The sequence below is a fragment of the Pelobates fuscus genome, chromosome 3 (assembly GCF_036172605.1).
Source record: "Pelobates fuscus isolate aPelFus1 chromosome 3, aPelFus1.pri, whole genome shotgun sequence".
NCBI lineage: Eukaryota > Metazoa > Chordata > Amphibia > Anura > Pelobatidae > Pelobates > Pelobates fuscus.
In genome coordinates, this window is record NC_086319.1 from 81,407,573 (window position 1) to 81,420,405 (window position 12,833).

Below are 12,833 nucleotides of genomic sequence, written 5' to 3' on the forward strand. Positions count from 1 at the left end.
ACAATGGCATTTCCTGCTGCTCTATTACATTGTCGGCCTACCTTTAAGTCCTCAGAAATAATCACCCCTAAATCCTTTTCCTTAGATGTTGAGGTTAGGGCTCTATAAAATATTCTGTACTCTGCCCTTGAGTTTTTACATCCAAGATGCATTATCTTGCACTTATCCACATTAAATGTCAGTTGCCACAACTCTGACCATTTTTCTAGTTTACCTAAATAATTTGCCATTTGGCTTATCCCTCCTGGTACATCAACCCAGTTACATATTTTAGTATCATCTGCAAAAAGACATAGGTTACCATCAAGACCTTCTGCAATATCACTAATAAAAATAAGAGAATAAGGGCCAAGTTCATATCCCTGAGGTACCCCACTGGTGACAAGCCCAAGCTTCGAATATACTCCATTGCCTACAACCCTCTGTTGCCTGGCACTCAACCACTGCCTTACCCATTCAACAATATTGGAATCCAAAGATTGCAGTTTAGTGATAAGCCTTCTATGTGCAAGTGTCAAAAGCCTTACTGAAATCTAGGTAAGCAATGTCTACTGCTCCACCCTGATCTATTATTTTAGTTACCCAATCAAAAAATCAATACGATTTAGTTTGGCATGATCTCCCTTTAGTAAACCTACATATAGAAGACCCTTTGCTACCTGGCCTTCCTAGCAAGTTTGGGATTGTATAATTTGAATGCCTTGTGGGCTTTGTGAAGTGGGGAAAATGGTGACATATGCCCAAATCTTTACTAACCGTATTTCCAAAAAGGGAACATCAGCCCATAAGTGAAAAGCTTTGTTACATATTCAGAATTTCCTATTGACGTGCATGGATGTTAATGTGCCAGCTTTGGTGACAATATTTTTAAAATCAATATTAGTTAACTCAAACAAGATTTAACTTTTTGGAAGTTTACTGAATCTGTTTAAGTAAGTAATTACTTTAATGAAAACAAAGAGCTGGATAAACATGAAGCCAATCTGAATAAGAAGCTGGGTGAATAGGAAGCAATCTTCAGCATTTGAATAAGAAGCTAGCTTCAGCATCATCCATCAGGTAATGACTAGCTCTTTGTTGAGTAGGCAGGGTCTGCATTGCCTGGAAGAAATATTAAACATTTGGACCCATTTGCTGAGAATATTTACATCAACTGGCAAAGCTAACTTGAGGGGTTCTAATAATAAGTTATGTTACATACAGGTGTTGAAACCTTTTCTGTTCAGGGAACATTCCGCCCATAGCTTGTTACTTTCAACACAATCATGGGTTCTTTTAATCTATGCTTATATGTGCTTTGATACATATGGTATTAAAGACTACTGGAATGAACTGGGTTGCTTAGCCCCCAAGGACCAACATGGGTATTACCCTGTTCATGTCCTGAGACAGAAACTTGGATATATCTTCGTTAACTGAGATTTTCTTACTCCAGTCATTTTTTATTTTTTTTTTGGAACATTCGGCAGAATCAGTCTATTTTGGTGGCTGTAAACGCCGCAGGGCGGCATAGAACGCCCTGCAATCTTTTCTACTTACCCGGTCGCTGGCGATCCCACGCCGGCGATCGTGGTATGGGGACTTACCTGGTAGCCCAGGGAGTCCCCCTCCGTCCTCTTCGGCCCCCCTGGGCCATGTGATCGCGAGGACCCCGCGATCACATGGACAGCATAGCCGTCCAAGGCATTACCAGCAGGGGGAGTGCCTGGAATGACAGGTACTCCCCCTGCTGTCTGAAAAAGAAAACCTGTTAAAACAGTGTAAAATTAAATTATATATACTTAGATCATCTATATATATATTATATATATGATCTAAGTGTGTGTATATATATATATATATATATATATATATATATATATATATATATATATATATATATATACACACACACACACTGTCTACGTGTATTTTAATATTAATAAATACATAATTATATATATATATATATATATTGTAAAAAATACACGTACAGTGATATTGATTAAATATATATATATAATTTGCATTATATATATTTATATATAATAAAAATAAATATATAAATACGTTAAAAATCAAATAAAAAATAAATAGATAAAAAATACATATACATGCATAATTTTGTTCTAACTGTATTTTAAAATTAATATATATTGATATATAAAATACATGTAGAACAAAATAATATATATCTATATACATAAATATATATATATATATATATATATATATATATATATATATATAATAAAAAAAATTATATATTTATATATATATGTAATAATTTTACATAATTGGGTCATTTTATTAATTACAATTTGCATGTCCTGCCTGACAACCCAGGCCGAAAGTTCAGGGAATTTAATTTTCTCGCACAATATTTAACCCTGTAACTTTACAAGACACCATAAAACCTGTACATGGAGGGTACTGTTCTACTCTGAAGACTTCACTGAACACAAATATTAGTGTTTCAAAACAGTAAAATGTATTACAACGGCGATATCGTCAGTGACATTTTTTGCATTTTTCACACACCAATTGCACTTACATTGACGATATTTTTGTGATACGTTTTACTGTTTTGAAACACTAATATTTGTGTTCAGTGAAGTATCCCGAGTATAACAGTACCCCTCATGTACAGGTTTTATGGTGTTTTCAAAAGTTACAGAGTCAAATATAAGGGTTGCGTTTCCATTTTTTCACATAAAAATTCGCCAGGTTGCCTTTGAGACCGTACGGTAGGAATGAAAATTACCCCCATGATGGCATACCATTTGCAATAGTAGACAACCCAGGGTATTGCAAATAGAGTATGTTCAGTTGTTTTTAGTAGCCACTTAGTCACAAACACTGGCCAAAATTTGCGTTCAAATTAGTTTTTTGCATTTTCTAATATTAACACTAATTTTGGCTAGTGTTTGTGACTAAGTGGCTACTAAAAAAGACTGGACATACCCCATTTGCAATACCTTGGGTTGTCTACTTTTGCAAATGGTATGCCATCATTGTGGTAATTCTTATTCCTGGGCTACCATATGGTCTCATAGGCAACGTAACCAATCTGGCAAATTTCAATGTGAAAAAACTGAAATATGTAACACGCTATATTTGACCCTGTAACTTCCCAAAACACCATAAAACCTGTACATTGGGGGTACTGTTTTACACGTGAGACATCGCTGAATACAAATGTGTATGTTACTGCAGTAAAAGCAAACAGTATTTTGACATTCACAGTTAAAATGTCACGTAGAACTAAAAATTTTTTAAAAATTCTTATTTTCTCCCATTTTTTTTAAATATTTTTTTCATATTAAATTATGTTCCATACCTATATATTTGATGTTAAACGAAAGCCCCGTTTCCCCTGAATAAAATGATATATAGTAAGTGTGGGTGCATTTAATATGAAAGAGGTGAATTACGGTTGGACAGACATATAGCGCAAATGCCAGGTTTTGTTTATGTTTTGTTTTGATCACAACTTGTACGTTTGGCTGCGGTCTTAAGGGTTTAATGGGCACTCTAAAAGTAAACAAAAGCTCTCAAGTTTTGTCAAACACTTTGACAAATACCTAGATTCTACCGACACCATTATCCTGTCTCATCTGCAGCCACTCGGTACATGTGTGGTGTTTAGACATCATACAAGTCCTCACTTTCTCTTCTAGCTGAGAGGAATGCACAACAATTCAATCTGATCAAGTTTATAAATGTTTCTATTACATACTTTTTAACATTTTTCTTTCTTGCTTTATTTTGGTTAGTATATTAGTTTAAAGGTGTTTACTGTTTTTGTTTTTTTGTTTTTTTTCATATTGCCAAGTGATGTGTGTCCATTTAAAGGACAACTGTCACCTCAACACTTACTTTTTAATATAATTATCCTTTCATCAAGTCCACGATATTGGATAACTATGTCAGATGGTTCCACAAGAAAAAATAATTGGGGACCCCTGCTCTATGGTCTTCCCTGCTCCACTCCCTGCACAATGCAGGGACATCATCATACCCACTAACTGTGAAATTCAAACTTTGTCTGACCCAAGGTGCATGTATATGGCTGAGTGATCCTGTTATATACTAAATGTAGGGATGTGCCTTTTATTTTCTTTATTTGTGCTTTATTTAGGCAATTTCCTGGTGTTGGTCTCTTCTGAGGAAAGGGGTGGGGGGTTGGCAAAGGCCACTGTAGCTTGTGCAAGCTCTTTTAAGATGCATCCCCGATGAATACATGTATTTAAAAAAATAAATAAAAAATGCATTTGTGCAATCGTTAGGGGTATATAGTAAATAGGGATTTTTTTTTTTACCATTTGGGCAGTGAAGTGTTACCTTTATTTGCTCATATCCAATCTTCTATGAAAGATGGAGAGGTTATCTGTCAATTACTGAACTGTGCAACTTGTAGCTGCTCATACAGATTTATGATTGGTAAATAACCTTGTGCTGTTCTGTGAATGGCTGATGTTAACTGTAAAAAGCGAATGTTATTCTGAGAATACTGGCTAGAAACATTTCCTTTGCAAAGTGGTGCTGTGCATATATTGATATTCTACATAGTTACTTCAAAATAAATGTGTGTACATATATTATAATACATTATATATAGACATTTCTTTTAGTTGTTTTTGGATCTAGTATACATTATATTTGCATTTTGGTGTTAAAATAACAATTATTCACAATATAGAGTATTCAAACAGCCGAACTGGAACAAATCACAAAATCAGCTATGCTTTCCGTTTGGCTGCTCTGGCCATAAACTTAAAATTCACTTTGTAATTAGTGAACGTCATGTAATTTATTGTACTTTTTTTCTTTCTTGTAGTTGATCGCCTCATCCAGGAAAATAGCGATATATTCTCTGACACGCAATGTAAAGTATGCTGTGCCGCTCTGATTTCTGAGTCTCAGAAGCTCGCACATTACCAGGTATTTCAAATTTAATATTTCTATAAATAGGAAACTGTTTCTTCAACTAATTGCTTGTTGTGATATGTTGGTTAAACTGGCACTCATAAGCACCATAAATACTACAGCCAACTTTTTTAATGAATTGATACCTGCCTGTAATCCCCAGTTTACCCAAGTCATTTTTTTTCTCTTTAATATCTCTAAAGCTACACAAGTTAACAAGATTACACTATTCCTTTAAGATAGAACTCATAGAATATATTTATTTATTTCTTTAAATTTTATTATTTTTTTTATATATATCTTTTAGTCCCACGCCCATAGCTGAGATAAATATAATACTTAACCATAGAGAAGCATTGCAACACATGCACAGTAGACCCAGTCGCACTATGCCAATCAGCATATCTTTGTAGAGGTGTGTATTCAGAGTCTAATGCTTAGTGACAGCCACAGGAGATGTATTTAGGGAGCAATTTCACAGAAAATGCAAGACATTGTTGAGGCTGCAGGGCTTGTTGTGGTTCTGGTGCTAATGGTGCCAATTTGAGTCTATATGCCGCTATGCGGTCTCAGGATCATGAGGGATCGATGTGGTCGCAGTAGCGTGGTCGGTGTTCCCAGTGGGGGGGGGGGGGGGGGGGCTGGCTAACGGGACTTCAGAAGGTTCACTGCGGGGTATGCAGCCCTCGGCGGGAGATCGGCTGCCTCTCCCAGCCGATGGACTTGCGGTCCCAGAAGGCCAGTTTTCAGGAGGGTAAAACTTTCAGGTTTGGTTGTGCTTGTCGAAGGTATCGTCTGTACTTGTTTTCTTGCTGGTTTTGTCCCTTTTTGTTTAGTTTTAGCCCGTTTAGGCCTTGTGCTGTCCGGAGCTGATAGAAAGCACGTCTGGCTAGCTTGAGGATCAGGCCCCGCCTCCCTTTGTTAAACTTTTTTTTGTCAATCTGTATTTTATTGAGGCATATATGAAGGGTACAGAATAAAGAAAGGGTATTCCACAAGAGATAAGGGTTAATACAGTGGTAACAGTGCTATTTACATTTCCGGAATATGAGTGCCTCATTTTTTATTTTTATAAGACTTTTAACAGAAGCGTATATTAAACAAACATGCTAAGCATATTGCAAGGTTAACACACATTAGGTAGTAGCATGAGCATTTGCACGTTTTTAGAATATTAACCAGCTGAGTTAGACGATTATACTGTCAGCGAAGACATGTTTAAAACAACTGAGAACAAGTAACGCTTAACAATTATAGATTAACCACAGTAGTATCAGTAAGATGCCTTCATGTTTCAGGGTTATGGTATGTTGAGGCTCTGACACGTAAAGATACATAACATGAGAACATATGTTAAAATAGGCAGCTGATCACTAGCTATACATGTTAAGTAAGTCTGTTAACAGGTAGGTACGAGCGAATGAATAGCATAAGTTATGGTTACAAGTAACATCAGAATATTCATGCTTATATAGCGTATGGTCATGCTAGGGAGTAGAATTCAGAGTGGTGAGAGAGATGGGAAAACATAACTGGTATAACGATTACTTTAGAAAGATTGTATAAGTACATGTTAAACTGATTAGTGATGTGGCTACGTATACTTCTTGTCTGGCTAGGTATGCCTTTTGTAGTAGCATGAGTGTGTTAAGTGTCAACTTTCTCAGGGAGGCAAGGCTTGAAAATGCTGCAGGACATAGTCCTATATGACTGCGTGAGCGTTGTAGCAGTCCAGGCCGCAGCGCGAGTCAATGAGAGTCAGCCGACTCCTATAGTCGGTACCGGCCGGGCACGTACGGAGAGTCCCATGTCACCACGAGTGAGGGCGCCTGAGAGCAGTCTCGGTTTCCCTCACCTGCTCACTCTGTGCGCGTTGCAGTGGCAGGTGTGTCTCTGCTCCCGGGTTGCATCACTCCCCCTGTGTTTCCTGGGTGTCCGTCGTCCAGGCGCCATGTTTCTTCGTCCCGAGGCCTTAGCAGAGGCCCTTGCCATATGTCCATTGACCCCATCAACGGGATCGAGGGCCCAAGGATCCGCCGGAGTTTGGCTGTCCCCTCGGGTGTATGGGGGGCGTGGAAGGATTACCTCCAGGTGAACCCCCAGCTCGGAAGAAGTGTGCGTGGACCTGGCGATGGCGTGGTCTCCCCGTGCGGTGCGTCGGGCGGGTAGCTCGGGATTTGCACCGGAGTGTGCCCGGGAGGGCCCCTTTCTCTGCTCCTAGTCGGCATATGGGTTTTGGCGCGGCCCGTGCAGGTAGCGTCAGCCGCCTTCCATTCCTGTCTGTGATGGTGCGCTATCTCCTCAGCGTCATCAGTGGGAGCTTTGGGCGTTGAGTAGAGTTTGCCGGGTGAGTTTTATGGTTTGCCACTGTTGGCAGTTGTAGTCGCTTCGGCCCATGGACTCCACGTGTCTGCTGGCTGTGTCTCACCTTGTGCGTCGCCTGAGCTCGCGATGGTGCCGGCTCTGTGCGGGTGAGTGTCAGCTGCAGTGCAGGAATGTTTGTGCCTGCCTGTTGCTCCCTGGACGCCAGCTTCGACTGTTGTCGAACAGCTCGTCCAGTTTAGCTTCAAGCTCCGCATTCCGTGAGGGCCAGGTGCACGTGGCGGCGACCATGTTGTCCCGCTTCATGTTGCTCCGCTGCTCGCCATGCGTCTCAGCAGTTGTGGGTAGGTTGCTTCTTTGCATCGGACCGGGATAACCCCCGCCGGTCCTGGGGGGGGGGGTGGGGGGAGCAGGGCATCTGTTGGGCCGTGCCTCCAGTGTCTGGGCGAGGAGAGCGGCCGCCTCTCCCCGTTCCCACCCCCGCAGGCCGCGGCTTTCCATTCTGGGTGTCTGATCCGTCGGGCACTCAGTGAGGGTTTCAGGATTGTTGCCGGGTCACCCCTGTTGTAGGTGGCCGATCTCGGGTTCTTTAGGCTTCGATTCAGTAGGTTTTTAGCCCGAAATTGGCAAACACAGCGGGAGCCCAGCTTTTCTGCGACTTCTCCTTGTTAAACTTTTTAACACCCTTGACCTTTATACGCTAAACCATTTCATGTTAAACTCATGTATTTATTACTACATTGAGTTTTATTTTGCAAACCAAATTTAAAGGACTAAACTCACACAGATCTTTCTCTTGAAGTTGTCTGGGTGCAGTGGCTCTGTAATTTTAACCCTGCAATGTAAAACATAGGCACTGCAATGTTAACATTGCTAGGTTAAATACACCTCTAACCCTGACAGCAGCTAAAGCCACTTCTCCAGGATAGAGTATAATTTACTTCTGCAATCACATAAGTGATTCTGTCTGGCTTTTAGTCAGTGAATTTACATTGCGAACGGTGACAGTAGCATACGGGCCCCCATATTTTACAGGATCCTATATGGTTTACATTTACCCATAAGCAGTGTTTTTACGTTGTTTTTTTTTTTGTAAATGTGTATAACCATATGTATGCAAGACAAAGGGGATTGCATAAATTACCTAATACTATACAATATTTCTGCAAATACTGTACATTTATATTTTTTGGTTCTCTGAGTTCTAAATTGCTGTTGTGTTCTACGTTTAGGCACAAGCCAGGCCATTCGTGTTTTAGAATAAAAAATATATTTTTCTAAAAATAAAAAAACTTTGCAGTTTAGGTACCGCACAAATTAAACCAACTTATTGTAGTTGACATCATGTGTAAATTGACATGTCTGAGAAAAATTGAACATTTTTCTTTTACAGAGCAAGAAACATGCAAACAAAGTGCGCCGGTACATGTCCGGTCAGGAAGGGGAAGATTATACTCCAGCAAAGAGGATGAAGCCTGCTGTTACGGTAACATTTGTTCACATGCTGTCAACCAGAACTCCCATCTTGTTCTTGCTTTATAAGACATCCCCTATGATTTTTTTTTACCTCGTTACCTCCGCGTCTACTTTTGTTGTAGAAAGCAGTGGATGCAGTAATTGTTAGTGTGATTGGTTTTTATCTGTAATGAATCTGTAGCTTGTTTTGATTGCTTTCAATGAGTTGATTCTATTGTATATATCCAAAGTACAACAAATTAATAAAATCTTTTCTCCATATTATAGGCAACGGAAAGCAGCGATGACGACATTAGAAATAAGTGCTGCCCAATTTGCAACATGACATTTTCTTCTCCTGTAGTTGCTGAGTCCCATTATCAAGGAAAAACTCATGCAAAGAATTTGAAGATGAAGATACAGGGAGTACCTGAAGGTAGAGTAAGCTTGCTTGTTCAAAAACTAGACTAACACGGTTTAGCGTGTTAGAACCGGGTGAGTCAAAAGTAAGATTTTTAAATTAATACTCCGACCAGACTTCTGCCATCTGTTGAGGAAGGTTTGCCTTCGTTTCAGGTGATGGACTGGTCCATTATTATCATTGTTGAACAAGCCAGAGTCTGGTTCCCTAATTTTGACTCCTCCTGTAGAGTGTGTGTGTGTGTGTGTGTATATATATATATATATATATATATATATATATATATATATATATATATATATATATATATATATATATAGTATTGTCTGATTATGTCTTAGAAACAGTACAGTGCATTTTTTTTCTTAATTTTGGTTGTTCTTAGTTATGCCAGCTAAGAAGGCTGCAAAACCCGTCGTGACTCCGGTTGCAAAACCCACCACCCCTAATCCTGCTGCGAAAGTTGACAAAGTGGATGAAGATGACCCTGAGAAGTTTTGCAAACTTTGCCGTGCCACATTTAACAACCCACAGATGTCACAGCAACATTACATGGGCAAAAAACACAAGAAGCAAGAGACAAAAAACCAGATCATGACCATATACAAAACTGCTGGAAATTCGCTGCCGCAATCAGCAGATATCAAGCCTGCTGTGCCTGGCTCTACAACTGGTTAGTAACTTTGTCTGATGAGTAGTTAGATTAAGTTCTTGTTTTATGACCAAAAATTGGCAAAACTCTTTAGAGGCAGAAATGATCACTTTATTTTATTTTTTGTTCTATTGCTTGCTACTTGTTACCTATTGGCAATTTTCCATACTGTTTGATGGGTGACCTAACCAGGCAAGGTTTGAAGACAATGCTTTTTGTAGGGGGTTATTCAATAGAAATAAAACTCACATTAATGCACTGTAAATGGAGTCAATACACCAGTTTAAATCCATTAATTTTTATGTATTAATCATTCAATAAAAACCTGTTCTAAATATATGCAATTATACATTTTTGTTAAAAAAGAGAGGAATTGATTTACTCCAGTGTATTGTTCCTTTTGACAAAATACATTTTTGCATTACTTGGATTAACTCTTAAACATACCAGTGCAAAAGCAGTTGTTTGACATAAATTCAAACGTACTTCAAGGCTGTTTGGTTACCAAATGGCATGTTGAATGCCCAAGATTATCTGTACAGGTCGTGTTGCCCCATGTACACTCACATAGGGTGATGCAAGCACATAAGAGTTGTATTAGGAATATGGACTCTGACCTTGATATAAACTTGTGCTTAGCTCACCGTTTCATTCATTCTGCTACTGACCACTTAGTTTGATTGCATATGAACTAATCAAAGCAATTATGTTGTATGGTTTGTAAATATGCCTGTTCTTCCTTATCATAATACATATTAAGAAACGGCACACACACAAAAATACATTACATTTTATTAGGCTTCTTAAAGGGACACTGTAGGCTCCCAGACCACTTCAGCTAAATGAAGTACTCTGGGTGCTGTGAACCTTTTGCACTTCGTGCTGCAATGTAAAACATTGCAGTTCCAGAGAACTGCAATGTTTACATTGCAACTCTAAGTCTGCCCTCAGTGGCTGTCTACCAGACAGCACTGGGAGCGCTTCCGGAATCCAAACTGACTTTTGGTCTGTTATCTGGTGCTGTACATCCTCACGGACCTCCAGAGTCAAATTTTCCCCATAGGAAAGCATTGCATTAGGTCTCCCGACCTAGTGTAACTAGACTCTGTGGCTATATGGTCGTGCACCATTACTATACAGTTTACTCACAATTTTAGTGAAGGTTATCTGTCTTCTGCAGCACATCCCAATGGCAGAAGTGGAGCTATGCATCCTTATGCCACACCACATCATACTAAGGATACCAGACAGTGAATATATATATTTTTCTCCCCCCTATTCATATAATCTATCTATATATATATATATATATATATATATATATATATATATATATATATATATATATATATATATATATATATATTTTTTTTTTAGTTACAGTATATGATCAAACATTGCATACGCCTGCCACAACTTCACTGCATCCCATTTTGGCAGGTCTTACTCTTAGCAACCTAATGCCTGCTCTTCTGAGATTAATCCACATACTTGGTTTCATAAATATGTTTATAGTATATTCTTAAAGGAACACTATAGTCACCAAAACAAACTTAACTTAATAAATCAGTTTTGGTGTATAGGTCATGTCCCTGCAATCAAAGTGCTCAATTATCTGCTATTTAGGAGTTAAATCAATTTGTTTATGCAGCCCTAGTCACACCTCCCTGCATGCTACTTACATAGCCTTCCTAAACACTTCCTATAAATCAAACAAGTGAGCCTGGTGGAACACGCCACCAAGACGTCTACTTAGTGGAGCACTAGAATAGGATACACTTACCCCACTAGAATCTGGGGAAGGTGTAGAATAATAAAACTCTCTAGAAAAGAGGAAACAACGCAAAATAGTGAAGTATATCAAGTCCACCAGAGGAATATGTGAAGGGATATGGACCCACACTCACATGGTATAGAGCCACATATGGATAGACTCAAATCTCTTAGGCGGAGGTATATTGGGTAATACCAAAACCCTCCCTGGATTCTTGACCAAATCGTCCTCAATATGGAGACAAAAAGGAGAAACAAAATATCCTAGTGTAAAATTGCTGAGGTAGAATAAAGAAACCAAGTGCACGTGATTACTCACCTTCTGGGGAGCCAGTTATACTCTGTGTTACAGTATATGTGCCTTTAATCTCCAAAAGAACTGTGCAATATATTGCCAGCAGTTGATGAATGTTCTTGAATTTACCCTACAAGAGAACTGCCCATATTAAAGATGTACACACGGACTTCGCAGAAAATGACACTGTGGACACATTCAAGGTGGGCGGATCCCGCATGATGTTACGTCTGGTCCGTACGTCACTTCCGGTCTCGGGTAAATCAGCCATGGGCAACAGCTGCAAATATACACACCCGCGAATGTCAGCCCAGCGATTGGCCACCGAAGAAGCGTGGCGACCAATCATAAGAAGTCTATACATATATAAACAAAGATCTGACAGGAAACAGACGTCCCGATTGATAAAGCCGTCCTGCAAAACGCATCTCTGAGAAAGAGGAAGGACCCAAGACTGTGGACTGGTATCACTTGCACTTTGATATATTTATTAATGTTTATTGTTTTTAACCAATAAAGTGTATTTTAATTGTGATTCCAAGTCCCAGCGGAGCCTTACTGTTTACTGCTCCTGCTATACAAGAAGGCAAGTGCACATATACTGTAACACAGGGAGCCTAGTATAACTGGCTCCCCAAAAGGTGAGCAATCACTTGCACTTTGGTTCTATATTCTACCTCAGCAATTCTGCATTAGGATATTTTGTCTCCATATTGAGGACGATTTGGTCAAGAATCCAGAGAGCGTTTTGATATTGCCTAATATACCCCTGCCTAAGAGATTTGAGCCTATCCATGTTTGACTCTATATCATGTGAGTGTGGTCCATATCCCTCTGGTGGACTTGATATACTTTCACTATTTTGCATTGTTTCCTCTTTTCTAGAGAATTTTCTTATTCTACACCTTCCCCAGGTTCAAGTGGGGTAAGTGTATCCTATTCCAGCGCTCCAATAAGTAGACGTTTTGGTGGTGTGTCTTACCGGGCTCACTTGTTTGGTTTGATCA

The 12,833-nt window shown here is 39.2% G+C and overlaps 1 protein-coding gene across 1 annotated transcript in view; it reads left to right on the plus strand.

Moving 5' to 3' along the window:
- The window catches only part of ZNF346 (zinc finger protein 346), a 37,738-nt gene that overhangs the window by 5,114 nt on the left and 19,791 nt on the right, over positions 1 to 12,833 (plus strand). The window contains exons 2-5 of the mRNA XM_063447293.1: positions 4,820 to 4,923; positions 8,624 to 8,716; positions 8,974 to 9,121; positions 9,492 to 9,779. Of these exons, the coding sequence (XP_063303363.1) occupies positions 4,820 to 4,923; positions 8,624 to 8,716; positions 8,974 to 9,121; positions 9,492 to 9,779 (633 nt within the window). The remainder of the gene's footprint in view (positions 1 to 4,819; positions 4,924 to 8,623; positions 8,717 to 8,973; positions 9,122 to 9,491; positions 9,780 to 12,833) is intronic.